A 19,001-nucleotide genomic window follows, 5' to 3' on the forward strand; every position below is an offset into this window, starting at 1 on the left:
TTCACACAAGGGTTTGCACAAGGATTTGTGGGGGGATTTGTGGGTGGGGGATGGGTTTGAGGGGGTATTTGGGGGTGGGGAAGGGAATGGATGTTGTGCAAGGCATTTTTGCACGAGGCCTTCAACAAGGACTTCCACGAGGGCTTGTTGTAGGGTGCTGGGGGGGAGCAGTGATTTGGGGGATGAAGGAGGGGGTTGAAGGGGGATTTGGAGGGAGGGGGAGTGCCGGGGGGTGTGCGTGCGGGGGTCCTGAACGAGGATTCACACGAGGATTTCCACAAGGATTCACACAAGGGTCCCTGGGGGTGGTTGGGGTTTTGGGGAGGGGTCGAGGGTTGGGCTTGGGGGTGGGGGAGTGCGGAGGGGACGGGTGGTAGTGCACGAGGGTGTTTGCACGAGGGCTCGCACAGAGACTCACATGAAGATTCACGTGAGGTCTTGCACGAGGGTTTGTGGGGGGCTGGAAGATTGGGGGGGGCGCGGGGGCAGAGGTGGGGTGTACGGCGTGGAGATGGGTGGGGGATGGTGCGTGAGGGACCACAATCCAACTCACCGATCTCCTCGGTCCTCCCAAACCTCCTGAGTCCCCCCTGAACACCTCAGTCCCCCCAACCACCCCTGTCCCCAACCCCCTGCGTCCCCCCAAAACGCGACTCCCCAAACACCCGTGTCCCCCCCAAACCCCCGGGTCATAGAATAGAATCATAGAATCATTTAGGTTGGAAAAGACCCTTGGGATCATTGAATCCAACCATCATCTCCACTCTACAAAGTTCTCCCTTACACCATATCCCTTAACACCACATCTAAACGAGCCTTAAACACATCCAGGGATGGTGACTCCACCACCTCCCTGGGCAGCCTATTCCAGTGTCTGACCACTCTTTCCGTGAAGAATTTTTTCCTTATATCCAGCCTAAACCTACCCTGTTGCAGCTTGAAGCCATTCCCTCTTGTTCTATTGCTAATTACCTGTGAGAAGAGACCAGCACCAACCTCTCTGCAATGGCCTTTCAAGCAGTTGTAGAGAGCGATGAGGTCTCCCCTCAGGCTCCTCTTCCTCAAACTAAACAGTCCCAGCTCCTTCAATCGCCCTCATCAGATTTATTCTCCAGGCCCTTCACCAGCTTCGTTGCCCTCCTCTGCCCTCGCTCCAGCACCTCGATATCTCCCTTGTATTGAGGTGCCCAGAACTGGACACAATACTCAAGGTGCGGCCTCACCAGTGCTGAGTACAGGGGGACAATCACCTCCCTCCTTCTGCTGCTCACACTATTTCTAATACAAGCCAGGATGCCATTGGCCCTCTTGGCCACCTGGGCACACTGCTGGCTCATGTTCAGCCGCTTGTCAATTAGAACCCCCAGGTCCTTTTCTGCCAGGCAGCTCTCCAGCCACACTTCCCCAAGCCTGTAGCGATGCATGGGGTTGTTGTGGCCCAAGTGCAGGACCCGGCACTTGGCCTTGTTGAAGCTCATACCGTTAGCATTGGCCCATCGGTCCAATCTACCCAAGTCTCTCTGTAGAGCCTCCCTATCCTCATGTAGATCAACACTCCCGCTTAGCTTCGTGTCAGCGGCAAACTTGCTGATGATACACTCTATGTCCTTATCAAGGTCATCAATAAAGACGTTGAGCAGAAACGGTCCCAACACTGAGCCCCGAGGGACACCACTTGTGACCGGCCGCCAGCTGGATTTAACTCCATTGACCACCACTCTTTGGGACCGCCCATCCAGCCAGTGCTTGATCCAGCAGATCGTATGCTCATCCAGGCCATGAGCCGCCAGTTTTTCCATGACATTTCTATGGGGGACAGTGTCAAATGCTTTTCGAAAGTTTAGGTAGACAATGTCCACAGCCTTTTCCTCATCCAATAATCGGGTCATCTTGTCATAGAAGGAGATCAGGTTTGTCAGGCAGGTCCTGCCTTTCCTAAACCCATGCTGACTAGGCCTGATCCCCTGCTTGTCCATTAGATGAGTTGTAATGGCACTCAAGATGATCTGCTCCATGACCTTCCCTGCTACCAAGGTCAGACTGACAGGCCTATAGTTTCCCGGATCCTCCTTTCTGCCTTTTTTGTAGATGGGCGCTACATTTGCCACCCTCCAGTCCATTGGTGTCGACGCGGAAGGCTCGGACAATAACACAACGACCAATATGATCAGGTTAATGCCACTTTATTGCACAGATAGCTCAGTAATTACAGATGTTCTGATTCCGCATCACGCGCCGACAATTTGCTGATTGGTTGCATGAGCTGTACATGCAGTAAGCAACGTATTATAATTGGCTTAAAACATCTGTCCACGCGAACAATCACCCCTCCTATATCCTGGGCGAAGTTCTGCATTTCGCACGCTGAGTTCAGCACACTTTCTCATATCTTGTTTGTCTCAGCATTTCTAACACCGCTACAATGTTTTCACATAACCTTCAAACTTACAAGGCCTACACAGTTGTTAACAATTCTTCGGTGCTTGGAGTGTTCACAGGATGACCCCTTTGTACTAAAAATCCTCCCACAGATCCCCCTTTTTGTTTTTGAACAATCCAAGCACCTGAAAACATTTTTTCTATAGACACTTCTAAAGATCTTTGTCGACAAGAAAACAAACAAGGTAAAATGATCAGCAATATTATTACAACAATCAAAATTACAAGGCCCTGTTTCAAGAAATCTTGTACCCAGCCAGCCAGTCCCCAAGAATTAAACAATTGCTCCAACCACGAATGACCCTGAGTGAGCTTATGCATATTGTACTCTAACTGGGCTAAGTGGTCATGAATGGAGCGTGAGCGATCAGACAAATTCATACAACACATCCCTTCAAAATCCTCACAACCATGGCCTTGTGCTAACAAAAAATCAATAGCAGCACGATTCTGCAGCACAGCATGTCGTATACTATCAGCATCTGTTAATAAAGCAGAAATCATCTCAGAAGTCAGGTTAAACTGTTTTATACTCCAACAGGCTAGCTTTTCTAGATCCGTTAAAGCCTTGGCTGCAGCCACACCTGGAGCTAAAAAGCCTGCAAAAATTTTTGACGGGCGATGCCAAAACTCGATGCGGTCACTGCACTCAGGGGTAAAATCGGTAATCATTCGTCGCGATCGCCGTGACTGGTTCCTAAGACTAATAAGACTAATCCTGTCAGGAGCAAACAAGGTAAGTCCGCCTAAATAACACGGTCCTCCTACTGAACGACTAGGGATGCCTCCCCAAGCTCGGTCACCACATATCAAAAAATACCCAGGTGGAAGTAGCTTAGGAAAAGATGCATTATTCCAAATCCCTCCACACGACAGTCCTAGGTCAGCACCTCCGTTTTGACAATAATTACTCTTAATAAATGAAACAGTGGGAGTAACATTTTGCATACCAGTGAGAGCACCTGTCATATTAAACCCATAACCTCTACATAATACTGGATTTTGCCCTCCCAATTCGATACATCCTAAGCTAAAGTTGCCAATATGCCTGCCAGTATTATTTCCAGCATGATGTCCCACTGCTGGAAGTGACCCCAAAAGATCCAATTCCTGCAAAGGGAGAGGAAATGATCGGTTTAAATGATTAATGAGATGACCTTGAAATAGGGGTCCTACTCCTTCTGGACACCAATAGCTGTCTGCAGATCCTCACAACAGGTTACAAGTGACGTTAACCTGCTCTGATTCTAACAGCAAACTATTTGTTAAATTGACTTGGGATACATAGCCTTCAAAATCCTCCAATCGCAGGAATGGAAAACCAATCAAACATGTTCGGAAAGGATCTGATGGAGTGGCCATGGATAAGCAAAAGGCCGAGTTGCCTGTCTGATTTGCCCATGTTACCCATACGTTCTGCCTAGGGGATATGTTTGTAATACCTTCCACTCCCGGTCCCACTAAACCAATAATCATTATCCCAATTATCCAACCCATGTTGCCATTATGGTTTTCCCTTTTGCTTCCAACCAAATCGCCTTGCACACTTTTTCTTCGTTTTCTCCCACTCTTCCGGTTTTACCTTCCAAATGCGGGGTATTAAAACGTCTTTGCTACACTTGACTACTAAAGGATCATAGTTATCCTGATACTTCCAAATTGCTCTCACACAACAATGTGTTTCCCAAGCTAACCGACGATTATGATTCTCGTCGACGTCATGCCCTGTTAAAATGGCTATACGAACAGCCTGTTGTATCCTTGCATACTGAACTTCCAGGCAAGCCGAACACCAAAACCCTGCTAATCCGGCACGTTGATAGAGCTGTTTCTTGCACTCATTACACTCGCAAAGAACCCACGGTTCACACTCTCTACAAGCTGGACATATGACAGTTGCCAAGCCTGCGAGAGCCAGAGTGGTGAGTTCACGTGGTCATATCACCGTCTCGCGTTCCACTCTCTTGCATTTTAGGTTCCCTCCACGGCTTAATCCAACGTGCTGGTACCCATCTTGGACCTTGATCTGTCAAAACACAAGCATATCTGCGACCAATCATTTTTATCTCCACTGGACCCTTCCATTGCCCTGATTGCCAGTCCTTATACTGTACCCGTCCTGGTGTGGTTGCTTGCAAACCAGACCGTAATGACATGTGATGAATCACTATTGGAGGTGAGTCACGTTCTCCAGTTAACCGCAAACAGTTCAATACATCTAAAGCTTTTGCAAGGCGTTCTGCAGAAGAAGAGGTAATTTCTCCCCCTTTTTGTTTTTGCAAAAGCGCCTTCAGCGTAGTGTGTGCACGCTCGACTATGGCCTGTCCCGTGGGAGAATGAGGAATTCCAGTATGTTTACGTATACCCCATAGAGTACAGAATTTAGCAAATCGTTGAGAAACATAGGCAGGTCCGTTATCGGTTTTAATTTCCTGGGGTACCCCCAAAACTGCTATAGCTGCACACATATGCTTAATAACATGTTTGGCCATTTCTCCAGTTTGTGCTGTGGCCCAGATGGCATGCGAATAGGTGTCAATGCTTACATGGACATATTTGAGCCCTCCAAATTCAGGAACATGGGTAACATCCATTTGCCATAATTGCAAGGAATGCAACCCACGTGGGTTCACGCCTAGGCCAAGCCCAAAACCAGTCCCTTGGCAATCCGGACAGGATTGCACAATACCACATGTCTCAGAAATAGGTAAATTAAACTGCCTTGCTAATACTCTAGCCAATTGATGAAAAAATTCATGAGACACTCGAGCTTGTTCAAATAAGTTGGTTTGACAGTTCTCCCAGGTTGCTGCAACCAAATGGTCAGCACGATTATTACCAATGGCCAGGCCATAATCAGGCTGATGGCTACGTATGTGCACTATAAAATAAGGATACGTTCTCTGATTTAACAAATGTAACAATTGTAACAATAACTGATATAAGACAGAATTTCGAAGAGATCGAAGCATCGATCGTTCCAGTCTCATAACAGTACCGACCACATACATAGACTCTGAAACAACATTAATCGGTTCATTCTGCCAGTTTTGAAAAGCCCACACCACTGCCCGTAGTTCTAAAGTCTGTAAAGAATCTTGTAAAACACCATTTAGTACTTTGGAGTGCCATTGTCCGTTAAGGCACCAGGTAACCACCGCCCTTTTTGATTTCTTTCCGGCATCTGTAAATACCGTGAGTCCAGACACCGGAGAATTCGAACGTCGTGGAGTCTCTTCAAAAGTTTGATTTCGAATTAATGGCAAAAGTTTCATTGGTGGGTAGGCATTAGTTATCTGTCCGGAAAAATCCGTTAATGCATATTGTAAAACCTCTGAGGAAGAGAGAAGCCAATCCAGATAACTCTGGGTAATCGGAACATATATAACCTCTGGCTCATGTCCAGTTAAGTCAACGATACGACGTCTGCCCTTTATAATAAGGTTTGCAAACATTTATATACGAGTGCAGACAGTATTCTTAGGTTGGTAAGATAGAAAACCCCATTCTATTATAGACACCGTACAATTGACCTGTTGTACTAACAAACCTATCAAATGTTCTCTGCCAGACCCAGAATTTATCACAATCAATTGTAGGGGAACTCCTGTTAAGCGTTGCACGCACCCAGTCATGATTTTTTGAACAATGAAATCTAAAGCCTTTTCTTGAGTTGGTGAGAGTTGCCGACAAACTTCAGCCTGTGTAGAGGTGCCTAGCAATGGCATCAGAGGAGCTTTTAAATCTACAATAAACAAGTTCCATTCTTTTGGTATCATCGCAGGTGATAGTAAACCTGGCTGTAATGCCCCCATTTCCTGCATTACCGCATTAATGGCTCGGAGATCGTGTAATAGGCGCCATTTTCCTGATTTTTTTTGGAATAGTAAAAATAGGGGTATTCCAAGGGCTCGTTGAGGGTACAATATGACCTGCCTCCAACTGTTCCTGTACTAACATTTGAACAATATGCAGCCGATCCTCTTTTAGAGGCCACTGGTCCACCCACACAGGACTTGTAGTGGTCCAGGTGAGCTTCAATGTTGGCTGCTCGACCGTGACCGCTCCTAAAAAGGCCATGTCACAAGTCGAGCCCCAAGCTGAGAAAGCACATCTCTACCTATCGAGGTGACAGGTAGCTGCATCACGTATGTCTTGACTGAGACTACGGTTCCATCCATAAATGTAAAAGAAACTAAAGTTTGGCTGATCATTGTCCTTTGTGGACCCCCTACCCCGACTACACTCGTCGCAGCAGGAGCAAGGGGCCACGCTGATGGCCAGCTAGAAATAGGCACAATCGTAACATCAGCACCTGTGTCTATCAACATAGTCAGGGTAATAGACGTTCCTGAAGGATGCGTCACAACCACCTTTTCTTCAGGCTTGCCTCGTGCAATATCAATAGCTAATAAGACATCAGGAGACCCTGTTGAGCCAAAACCTCCGGCACCCCTCTGTTTTGGCAGCGACCTCGGGACCATTAATCGAAATAATATCAATTGTGCAATTTTTGACCCCTGAGGAATGGTAATCGGGGGGGTCAGCGTATATACCATAATCTTTATAATCCCTGTATAATCAGCATCGATAAGGCTCGGTACAATAAAAATGCCCTGACGGGACACGGAGGAGCGCCCAATTAACAGAGCACTCAGTCCATGGCCCAGCGGTCCTCGTTGATCTGAATCAATTAGAGTGACCGCCGTTGTGACTAAAGTGGTATCTACTGCTGTTGCCAGGTCCATTCCCACGCTTCCTGCAGTGGCGGTGGCGCAACGGTCCAGGCACCCTATACCGCCTCCTGTACTTGTGTCATAGTGCGAGGAGGATGCATCGCGCTTGGTACCCGGTTTCCCGATCGCCTACACTCCGCAGAATTATGGGTGGCGCTTCGACAATTCACACACCATCTACCTCCACTCTGACGTGGGGAGCTTACTTGCCCGCTCGCTTGTCCCTTACTTGCGTTTCTGCACTCTTTACGAAAATGACCTGATTTTCCGCAATTATAACATTTCTTATCATTATTATTACATTTTCCTTTTGATTGCTGTTGCACCAACGGACGTACCGCTGCTCCAACAGCAGCAGCCATAACCGTAGCCTGTTCTTGGGAAAGCACCCGTTCTGCTGTTTCCAGCAGCTGAGCAGTGGTACTGCCTCGAGGTAGGGTACCAAGAGCTTTCTTGGTTTTATCGTTCGCATTATCAAAAGCAAGTAAGTCTAAAAACTTAGCTTTCATGGTCTCATCAAGGTCAGGGTGAGCAGAAATAGCTGCATGCAATCTATCAACAAACCCAGAACAAGGCTCCGTAGGTCCTCGGCGAACATTTGTAAAAGCAGGAGGGTTTTTTTCCCCTCTAATCCCCAACAAAGCCCTGTGAGCTAGCTGTTGACTGAGTTGCAAAACCTCCACAGCAAAATTAGCTTGCCAGTCAGTTCGAACGTAAGGTCCCGTCCCCATTAACATCTGTGTCTGTACCCCATACAAAGGATCACCTTGAGGACGCCGGGTGGCAGCAGCCTGATCACATAGGTTCTGCCACACACTGAAAAACTGCAACTGCTGAGAAGGGGTGAGCAACATTTGAGAAATCTGCTTTGAATCATGTGGTGTGAGTAAATTTGCAGTAAATAAATGCTCCACTATAGCCCTAGTATAGGGAGAGCCTAGTCCATATTAACTAACAGCCTGTTTCGCCTCCTTTAACAATTTCCAATCAAACGGTTCCCAATCCTTTCCACCCCCAGCATTAGCAAACACCGGAAACGCCATAGGCTCAAGAAACACGCCCTCAATTGCCGCGTCTCTAATTTCTCCCCTCCATCGGTTTTTCAATCCTTCCTCCCCTCCTACCGCTCCCCCATGCCCCTCAAATCCCGACAATGGCGGCCACGACAAGGCATGATGAGGCAGTGGCAAAGGAGCAGGGTAAGCTGGAGGAGCTCGTGAACTGGATTGATCGTCTAGACGAGCTTCCAACGCTTCCAACTTTTTTAACAACTCCCAGAACTGAAGGTCTGTCAGTCCACCAGGTGGTACTCTAGTGCTGCTGCCAGGTGATGGCGGAGTAGAGGGCGGCAGAGGAGGGTACGGCGTTGGCTGATCCCTGGAATCCTCAGGGCGGTCTCCTTCGGTACTTTCGACAACAGTGTCTTTGGGAGGGAGAGGAGGAAACGTAGTTTCTTCCTCTTTTCCACTTTCATAAACAGGCATCTCAAGAGGGTCTGTAGCGGGAGTAGGCTGGCTCGGGGCAGTAACGGCATGACTCACTACATTCCCCGGTGTTATTCTGCAGCCCCGGGGTTGAGGGACGACAGCTTCTGGCGATCCCCCAAAAGAAAGGCTCGTGGGGGAAACATCCTTAACTCTGGGTGTTAATGCTGCAAAGGCAGAGGCGGCCGCAGCACGTTCTGCCTGCATTGTTTTCAAAGTCTCTGATACTAACCTCCACACGGTGGAGAGTTTCTGTGCCTCCTTGGATCCTTTACTTACTTCATCCCACAACACCGCTCCTATTTTAGCCCACGTATCTTGAGCAAAAGCGGCAGCAACAGTGGGGATAAGTCCTTTATCCCGCGCCCATGCTAAGAGCGCCTTCAAGGTAGGCGTATCATACTTCAGTCCTCTCGTAGAGAGTATATGTTGGAGGAGCTTAACTACCGCCTCTTCTTCTTTGGAGTGCATAGACCACATCTCCTCCCCGGCCGCTCGCTTGGCCAGAGTGAGATTCCCTAACTTGATGCGCTAGCGTCTTCCCGAGTGCCGGGGCAGCACTCACCTATCGACCGGCTTCTTCTGCCCCCTCCGTCCGTTGGTTGCTCATCGGGTATTCGCTGATCCCAACACCGATCTGAGGGTCCCTGTTCGGGCGCCACTTGTCGACGCAGAAGGCTCGGACAGTAACACCACGACCAATATGATCAGGTTAATGCCACTTTATTGCACAGATAGCTCAGTTATTATAGACATTCTGATTCCGCATCACGCGCCGACAATTTGCTGATTGGTTGCATGAGCTGTACATGCAGTAAGCAACATATTATAATTGCCTTAAAACATCTGTCCACGCGAACAATCACCCCTCCTATATCCTGGGCGAAGTTCTGCATTTTGCACGCTGAGTTCAGCACACTTTCTCATATCTTGTTTGTCTCAGCATTTCTAACACCGCTACAATGTTTTCACATAACCTTCAAACTTACAAGGCCTACACAGTTGTTAACAATTCTTCGGTGCTTGGAGTGTTCACAGGATGACCCCTTTGTACTAAAAATCCTCCCACACATTGGGACCTCCCCAGTCAGCCATGACTTCAGGTAGATCACGGAAAGTGGCTTGGCGAGCACGTCTGCCAGCTCTTTCAGCACTCTTGGATGTAACCCGTCCGGTCCCATAGACTTGTGCGCATCCAAGCGGCGTAGCAGGTCGTAGATCACTTCCTCTTTCATTGCGATGGCCTCGTTCCCCTCCCTGTCTCCCAGCTCACGAGGCTGGGTGCCCAGGGAACAGTTAGTTCCACTGCTAAAGACTGAGGCAAAGTAGGCATTGAGCACCTCAGCCTTTTCCTCAGCCTTTGTGACTATGTTTCCCTCTGCATCCAGTAAGGGAGGGAGATTTTCCCTAATCCTCCCTTCGTTGTTAATGAATTTATAGAAACATTTTTTGTTATCCTTAACAGCTGTAGCTAGGTTGAGCTCGAGCTGCGCTTTGGCTCTCCTAATTTTCTCCCTGCATAGCTTCGCTATATCTTTACAGTCTTCATGAGAGACCTGCCCCCTCTTCCAGAGGTCATAGACTCTCCTTTTGTTCTTGAGGTCCGGCCAAAGGTCCCTATTTAGCCAGGCCCGTCTCCTTCCCCGCCTACTTGTTTTTCGGCACACAGGGACAGCCTCCTCCTGTGCCTTTAAGACTTCTCTCTTGAAGTACGTCCGGCCTTCCTGGGCTCCTATATCCTTCAGGGCAGCCTCCCAAGGGACTTTGTCCAGCAGTCTTCTGAACAGGTCAAAATTTGCCCTCCGGAAGTCTAAGGTGGCAGTTTTACTAACCCCTCGCCTTGTTTCCTCAAGAATCAGAAACTCGATCATCTCACGATCACTGTGCCCTAGACGGCCACCAACCTTTACTTCCCCTACAAGTTCTTCCCTCTTCACAAGAAGCAGGTCCAGGAGGGCACCTTCCCTGGTGGGCTCACTTACCAGCTGTGTGAGGAAGTTATCTTCCACACATTCCGGGAGCCTCCTGGATTGTTCCCTCTCAGCTGTGCTGTATTCCCAGCAGATATCCGGGAGGTCAAAGTCCCCCACAAGAACAACGGCAAGTGATCGCGAGATTTCCCCCAGCTGCTTATAGAAAGCTTCGTCCGCCTCACTGCTTTGGTTGGGAGGTCTATAGCAGACTCGCACAGCGATAGCAGCTTTATCGGCCCTTAACCTAATCCAAACGCTCTCCACCCCGTCATCACTATACTCGATTTCTGAGCTCTCGTAGCATTCTCTAATATACAGGGCCACTCCTCCACCTCTCCTTTCCTGTCTGTCCCTCCTGAAGAGCTTGTAGCCATCGATTGTGGCACTCCAGTCATGTGAGGCATCCCACCACGTTTCTGTGATAGCCACCGTGTCATAGTTTCCCTGGTGCATCATGGCTTCAAGCTCCCCCTGTTTGTTGCGCATACTGCGTGCATTGGTATAGATGCACCAGCACCTTTTTGCGAGTGTGGGCCCCATTTCCCACCAGACCCCTTTCAGGTGCTTCCATGATTTCTAAGCGTCTATCCCTTCTCTCCAATGAAATGTCAGAGTGAGAGTCCTCGCTAGCCCACCATCCTTCAAGCCCTGGCATGCCTCCCTTGGATTTATTCCTGACAGGCCCAGTTGTCTCCCCTTCCCCCCTCATATCTAGTTTAAAGCCCTGTCAATGAGCCTTGCTAACTCCTGCCCCAAAATTCTTTTCCCCTTCTGGGACAGGTGCGTCCCACCTGCCACCAGCAGGCCAGGTGACTCATATAGCAGCCTGTGATCAAAAAACCCAAAGCCCTGCCAGTAACACCAGTCCCGGAGCCGCGAGTTGACCTGTTGCCTCTTCCTGTTAATTTCCTCATTCATGATTGCCACTGAAGGGATAGAGGAGAATACAACTTGTGTTCCTGACCCCTTAAGCCGTCGCCCCAAGGCTCTAAAATCTCTTTTAATCGATTTTGGGCTCCTCCTACCCACTTCGTCACTACCCACCTGAAATACTAAGAGGGGGTAGTAGTCAGAGGAGTTTACTAGGGCCGGAAGTTTGCCTAACGCATCCCTGACCCGTGCCCCAGGGAGGCAGCAGACTTCCCTGTGAAGTGGGTCTGGACGGCATGTTGGCCCCTCCACCCCCCTCAATAGAGAGTCACCCACCACAATGACCCGTCTGCTTTTCCTTTTGGAGCCAACTGTGATGCTGGGTCCATGGCGACTTGGTCTTTCTGACGTTCCTGGCCTGGGTGTATCATCCTCCTCTCCAACAGCCAGTTCCTCCTGCAGGGCTTCATATCTGTTCTGCAAAGGTAACTGGGAAGGTGGGAGGGGCCGGGAGGGCATTCTCCTGCTTCCCCGCGCAGGGACCGGTTTCCATTCCCCCTCGTCTCTGCGATCCCCTCCTATTGCCTGGTGACGAGAGGGGAGGGGGTCCTCTGACTTGTGTGGGGCCTCACCCTCTTCCCTTTCTCTCCGGGAGCGGGTCCACCAGTCACTCTCCCTCTCGCATTCTCTCATACTCCTCAACCTCTCCACTTCTTCCTTCAGCTCAGCCACCAGAATGAGCAGATCATTTACCTGTTCACGTCTTACACAAGTGTTGTCTCTGCTGCCCTCCATGGCGAGTGCCAGGCTCCGGCACTCTTTGCAGCCAGAGGCCTGGCTGCCCATATGTTTGCGTGGGGCCTCTGTCTGGGTGCCCACAGTTTTTTTAACAGCAGCCTTCGACCGGGTAGCAACCACGGCTGGATCTCTAGACACAAGAGAGACCTTGTGACTCGACGGTCAGTTTGGGGGAGCACTGGTTGCTCGCTCTCTGCAGGGACTAGTCCTTGCTCTGGGCAAGGCATCTCGGTCGTATTTAAAGCACCCGTTGCATGTTTATTTTATTAATTGGTGCTTATTTGCATAAATTAACATGGCATTTGGGAGGGAACATGGAGGGTTTGATTAGCTGAAGGAAGGAAATGGAAAGAAAGGCATCTTGTCTCTCCCAACATTATAAAAAAGGCTGATTTTTTTTGTTTCCGAGTCACCAGATTTTGATGACTTTGTTTAATTTTTGCTGAATATTCATGTCCAGTGGAAAGAAAAATAATCTATATTTTGGTTCTGTTTTTCTCTTGAAAGGACCAATCCTCAGGTCTGGGCCTCGATAAACTCCTGTCCCCAAAGCAGAAGGCGTGTGGGAACATTCTCCTTGGGCTTCTCAAGGCTTGTATTTTTCAAAATAAACCTCAAAGGAACGTTTTTATCTAGCCCTTAACGATTCCAAAGGGAAACCGGCTGCCTTCCGGAAACGAAGACGGGCCTCCCAGTAAGGCTGGAGTCAGCGGCAGCCCTGCCAGCTGGGAGGACTGGGAGTTTTTCAGCAGAAAACCTGGGGGCTGTTTCCTTTTCAACAAAGAAAAAGAAGTGGGATGTTGCAGCGCTGAGTGATTTTTTAAATTCCATAGAAAGGGATGAGTTTTGAGCAGTTTGGCTCTGGAGGCGGGGTGGGAAAGCGAGTGCCGAGAGAATGTGGCCCATGTTCTCCGGCGCCAGGACGGCTCGCCGATGCTCCAGGCCGCTCTGGCCGGCGGCAAAGGCCTGCTGGGGCGAGACGGCGGTGGCCGGGATGGCCAGGTACTGCCGGCTCTGCCACCCCCACCATTCCCCCTCCGCCCACCTCGTCTCTCCCTGTCTCTCCGTCCCCCGGCCCACACGGCGGAGGAGCAGGCGAGGGGGGAAGTGCGGGTTATGCTGAGTTCCCCCCAAAAGAGGTGGGTCACGGCCCCAAAATGTCTGGAAGTTGGGCGGGGGTCGCAGTGTTTAAAAAACGTTCAAACCTGTAACTCTGGGTGTGAGGCACTGAAATAGAGAACAAGCTCTTCTTTTGATAGCTATTGAAAAATAATATTAATTTCTGTATCTAGAAGGAGACGAAAATAAAAAGCTCTCTCTCTAAGGATGAAATTATTTCATGGTATGAAATTATTTCGTGGTATGAACTAATGCTGTGGGCCAGCCTGCGTCAAGTGCCTCAAGTCCTCATCTCTACACCTGGGAAGGCTTAAAAGCACCGAGACCGCTGATCCCACATAGGCTAGCTGGCTATGAAGTACATATTTTCCCAAATTCAGACAAGAGAGTTCTAGAAGTGCAGTTTTCCCCAGCATTACAAGAGAAGTTAGTGCTGTGTCGCTCACAGCAGGACACCGGGTAATGGCGGTGACAGACGGAAGATGTCACTGCGAGCCGATTGTGATGCGTGAGGTGAGTTGCCGGGCAAGCGATGACCTGCAGAGGAGGCCACCGCCTGGTGACTGTGACCACCCCGGGAAGGCGGAGGGCTAGTCGCCCCACACAGAGGCCCCGGGCTCAGTGTGCAGCTTGCACTGTGCAGTGAGGTCCTCGTCCTCCTCCCGGCTGGGCACGGCCGTCTTCTCCTGAGGTACCCCGTGTGCCACAGGGCGCTGACGATGGCTTCTGCCTGGGAGAGGAATCGTCACTACAGGGACCTGCAGAAAGCAGTCGCTTTCCTCCCCTCGCTCCTTGCTGATAGCTCCCTCAGGAGCAACGACACCGCTCAGAGTGTCCACGGAGTGCTGCTCTTTGCGGATATCTCAGGTGGGGGGAGCAGGGAGGAGCAGCCACGGACATGAGCCATGTGGGGACACAGCAGGCCCTTTGGAGCCCCTCAGACAGAGTGGTCATCTTGTCACTGCTGAGGTCTTCTGCTGGGATGCCCACAGAGAGCAGGATGGGTGACCTTGGGCGGTCCATCACGGCTGCCACCAGTGCGGAGCTGGCACGGGAAGGTGTCCCCTACAGGCTCTCGGGCCGGGCATCGCGGAAACTGCTGCCAGGTCTTTTGGCCCACATGGGCATTTCCTGATTTCTGGATGTCCCTGTTCCAGGTTTCACTGCGTTGACCGAGAAATTCGTGCAGAGGAGCGGCGTGGACAGAGGCACTGATGAGCTGGCGCAAACGCTCAATGAGTACCTGTGCAACATTTTGGAGGGTAGGAGCCGTGCTGCAGGACTGTGTGGCATCGGGCCGTGATGGTGGAGGGTGGAGGCAGCCTGGTCCTGCCTCCTTGGAAGGGCTGGGGCTTTCTGTGAGGAACAGCGAGCGCAGCCAGGGTCTGCTGGCAGGTCAGCACCAGCGCGGGTCCTTTCTGCTCCCCGCTGCGGCCGAGGAGGCACCCACTTTCTCAGCAGCCACCTCGGTGCCTCTGGCGTGAACAGCCGTCTCAGTGCTGCGTCAGGGCCCAGAGCAGGCTGAGGGCATCCAGCAAGTGCTCCAGGGTCTGGAGCGTCTGTGCTATGAGGAAAGTCTGAGCGAGCTGGGCCTGGTTTGCCTGGAGAAGAGAAGGCTTGCGGGGGGGACCTTAGAAACGTGCCTACAACCTGAAGAGAGGGTCCAAAGAGGACAGAGCCAGGTTCTCCCCAGTGGTGCCCAGAGTGGAACAGGAGGTTCCCTCTGTGCATCAGGAAACACTTTTCGACTGTGAGGGTGACTGAGCACTGGCAGAGGTTGCCCAGGGAGCTTGTGAAGTCTCCCTCCTTAGAGCTATTCGGAAACCATCAGCCACCGTCCTGGTCAGCTGGCTCTGTGCAGCCGGGCTTGAGCAGCGGGGTTGGACCAGATGGACCCCAGAGGTACCTTCCAGCCTTCACCTTTCTGAGGTCTGGTGGCATCTGGAGGCCCTGCCTCCCTGCCTGCTGTGCGGGGTACAAGGGCTGTGACCACCATGAGCCTGGGAGAGAGGCCGGAGCGGTGCTTTCCTGAGCTGTGCCCCACAGTGCACCCTTGCCCCGGTGCTCCCCCCAGGCAGAGGGCCTTGCTCGGTGGCTTCTGGAAGTCCACATGACTCTGCCTTTTCTTCCCTCTGTCCACAGAGTTCCTGATTTTTGGAGGAGACATCTTGAAGTTTGCTGGTAGGTTCTTGGGGCGATGACCTCGGGCACTGAGCTGTAGCATTTAACTCCCGTGGCGGCCGTTTGCTCTGCGCTCCTTCTCAAGAGGCTCTGTGCAGCGCCTTGAGCCAGCTCTTTGGCCACGCACGCACCCCTCCAGCAGTGCCCTCTCTCCAGTGCTGCAGCTGCAGAGGAGCGCTCGGGACAGGGGGTGTCACCGCTGCCAGCCGTCTGCTGCTGTGGCTGGCCCGGGATAGGAGAGGTGTCCCGGTGCCCAGGACACAGTCCTCCAGGACGATGGCCTCCCACAAGCCCATCTTCCTCCGCACGGCAGCTGGTTTCTGCTGTCTCTGCAGAACCAGACCGTAGGTCGGGGAGAGTCAGGTCTCGGCAGAGCCTTTACCTTCCCTCCCTTTCCCCAGGAGATGCTGTGCTGGTGCTGTGGAGAACACCACCCCAGGAGGTGGCCAGGACCATCAGCCTGGTGCTGCACTGTAGCCAGCAGATCCAGAAGAAGTACGGAAGACGTGACACAGATGTGGGGCAGAAGATCCAACTGAAGATAGGTACGGGCGCTGTGCCAGACGCAGCTGTGTGGCACTCTGCCATGCCACAGGGTGCTTCTGGTCTGCTGGGCTTCTGGGGCAGGCAGCTGGGGATGACGCCTGGCGCACTCAACACATTCTCAATATCAACTCGGTTCGTCTATTTCTAGACGCCTGCTTTAGGGACTAGTGTCAGCGTCTCCCCGAGGAGGAGGGAGGATGCTCCACCCCTCTGTAACGCCCCTCTCCCCGCTGGGCTTCAGAGGAGCTTCTGAGCAGCCGAGATGCTGGGGGCTGTGGAGTTCCAAATGTTCCCTGTGTCAGTTCTGCTTCTCCTTCTCCCCAGGGATCTCTGCAGGGACCATGAGCCTCCCGGTTTTCGGAGATGAGAGCTGGCAACACTTCTGCATTTTTGGCCCGTGCCTGGCTGAAGTTCGTGACGCCAAAGAGGTTGCGGGTGCAGGTGAAGTTGTCCTCTCGGCCACCTGCTGGGAGCTCTGTGAGCAGCACCGGCTGAGGATCAAGCATCTCGCAGGCACAAGAGCTGTGCAGGCAGGTGGATGGGTTGGCCTCGAGAGCCATTCTGAGGGCCTGGGCCTGGCCATGAAGGAGGGAGGTGTTGGAAGGCTGAGGAGATGAATGTGGAGAGAGTTGTAGGTGGGAAAGCGGGCAGGCAGGGGAAGGTCTTGTCCTTCCATCTCAAGGGTAACCGTGGGCTGGGCTTTCTTGCTTTGAGGGGTCAGGAGGCGCTGGGAGGGTTTGAGCCCCAGCAGCAATGTCCTCTGTGGGCCATGGAGCTGTGGTTGCTTGGAGATGGGCATGCTTGGAGAATGGCTGTCCAGCTCCGGTGCTTCTGAGGAAGCACTGCTGTCCCATCCAGCCAGGTGGGCTACTTCTCCCCTTCTCTGGGCAGTAACGGTGGAGGGCAGGCTCTGTCCCCTGGGAGTCCTGGGGAGGCCAGTGGCAGTGCTTTCATTCTGTGTGTCTTCAGGTGACGGGCGTGGATCCGATGCCTTGGTCCGAATGCCAAGACGCCTTACGCAAGCTCGTACAAGACCCAGTGAGACACCGCTCAAAAAGGGAAGGTGAGTGCCCACTTCCCCTTGCTCTGTGATTGTCCCGAAAGGTGGGGCTTTGCTGCTTCAGGGGCCAGAGAGGAACCACCTCCTCCCTCTTCCCTCTGTCCGTTAGCACTCAGGCTGTTGGGCCTCCCAGGGCGGTGGCTGCTGCCGCCTCCTCCTTCCAGGGGAGAGCTCTGCCCTCAGCATCTGGAGGTGGCAACATGAGCAAGCGCAGAAGACTCTTTCTCCCCCGGTTCCAGGGCCAGGCCCTGCTTTGCAACGGCTCGTAGTCCCATCCACCCAGCGACCACCTGCCTTTTCTCTCCTCAGGTGCCATGAGGCCTACTCTTCTCTTGCCCAGTGACCTGAACGCCAAGGATGTGCTTAGGAAGTACATACCAGTCGCTGCTCTCGGGAAGGTACGGCAAGGCCACCGCTGCTGGGGGCTGCATTTTCGGAGGGCAGAAGAAGTGGTGCCTTGCAGAGATGGAGCTCTTACGGGAACAGACCAATCAAAGAAAATGCGCCCTGCGATGACAACGCAGGGAAACTGAGCCCAGGGGCACCGGTGCCGCACCATTGTCTGCGTTGTCCTCAGAGAGACATGGGTGGCAGGAGGAGGACTCCTGTCCCTCTGTCTTTTCCGTGGCTATGGTTCTGGGTGTGCCGCGGACACGACGGTGGGATAAAGGGGAGATTCCCCTGAAGTCCCTGGAGCATCCCTGAGGGTCTCCCCTCATGTCCGTACCGGTCCCCAGATGGCGTGTTAGCGGAGCAGCCTTCTCTCCTTTGTCATTTGTGTTATGACTCGGCGTCTGCCTGCCGCAGGCTGGGCGGCCTGCCCGCCCTTTTGCACCGAGAGGAGGATTTATCCCTTCCTCTGCTATTACCCGCTATCGCCAGCACGCCTGCGCTCCCTCGGTACTGGTGTGGGCAGTAAGAGCCCGGGAGAGCAGGCTGGTGAAGCCGTCGTGCTCTTGTCTTCCAGCTCGATGCAGGACTGCCCATGGATCTCCTCTCTGAGCTACGGCCAGTCACCTGCATCTTTGTCCAGCTGCAGCTTGCTGCAGGTACCAGCTCGGTGCATCTCAGCACCGTCCTCAAGGAGGCCAGCAGGGTGATGCTAGAAATCCTCTCTCCTCACAAGGGCCACATCAACAAAGTCCTCCTGTGTGATAAAGTGAGTGGGGGGGAACGGTGGCCTCCCCCAGCGCCAGAGGGTGGGCAGTGAGCGCGAGGGAGAGACTCCCTCTTAGGCGCTGTAGCAACATGTTCCACATCTGTCCTGGGCAGGGCTGCACGTTCCTCTGCGTGCTGGGACTCCCTGGAAACAAGCTGCCCTGCGAGAGCCTTCACGCCCTGCAGAGTGCTCTGGAGATCTTCGACTCGTGCTCCACCATGCTCGAGGAAAGAGAGTGAGTGTGTGGCGGGGGTCGGCGGGGTGCATGCTGCCTGGGACGGCGCAAGGGGGCTTCACAGAAAGAGATGTGCCTTCTAGCTTGCTCTCCCTTGTCCCTGGCAGGAAGGAGGCAGTGCCCTGAGAGGTGCAGGCAACTCCAAGCACACTCTGCTGGCCACCGCGCTGGAAAGAGCCCTCGTGAGGGCCAGAGGCCGCTGCGGCCAGAGGCAGGCCCTTCTGGGCCACTGCCCCATGAACGGGGATGGGGCCCAGCCACCTGATCCCAAGTGGCTGTCATCGCCAGGCGGTGACATGGCGGGCACCTTCTTCCCTCTCTCTTTGCTCACAAGAGGGCTGTGGCCCTGCACGTGCTCTGCCCCTGCCCCTTGTCCCTTGCAACCTGCAGATGTTGCACCC

The 19,001-nt window shown here is 52.4% G+C and overlaps 1 protein-coding gene across 1 annotated transcript; it reads left to right on the forward strand.

Moving 5' to 3' along the window:
- The first annotated feature begins 4,588 nt into the window (after positions 1 to 4,588).
- LOC141751762 (adenylate cyclase type 10-like) lies at positions 4,589 to 18,604 on the forward strand. Its single transcript, XM_074609127.1, has 10 exons — positions 4,589 to 4,615; positions 7,261 to 7,368; positions 9,195 to 9,345; positions 15,562 to 15,600; positions 16,002 to 16,145; positions 16,471 to 16,676; positions 17,116 to 17,209; positions 17,516 to 17,604; positions 18,174 to 18,365; positions 18,479 to 18,604. Exons 1-10 carry the CDS (start codon positions 4,589 to 4,591, stop codon positions 18,602 to 18,604), a joined length of 1,176 nt encoding a protein of 391 aa, XP_074465228.1.
- The last annotated feature ends 397 nt before the right edge of the window (positions 18,605 to 19,001 follow it).

Source organism: Larus michahellis, chromosome 15 (genome assembly GCF_964199755.1).
Source record: "Larus michahellis chromosome 15, bLarMic1.1, whole genome shotgun sequence".
NCBI lineage: Eukaryota > Metazoa > Chordata > Aves > Charadriiformes > Laridae > Larus > Larus michahellis.

What these genes read in the sequence shown, in the direction of transcription:
- LOC141751762 (XM_074609127.1), top strand. Translation starts at nt 4,589, where the DNA reads ATGACATGTGATGAATCACTATTGGAG. An exon ending in CGACGCAGAAGGCTCGGACA is followed by an intron (nt 9,346 to 15,561) that starts GTAACACCACGA and finishes CTCTGTCCACAG; the next exon opens with AGTTCCTGATTTTTGGAGGA. An exon ending in AGACATCTTGAAGTTTGCTG is followed by an intron (nt 15,601 to 16,001) that starts GTAGGTTCTTGG and finishes CCCTTTCCCCAG; the next exon opens with GAGATGCTGTGCTGGTGCTG.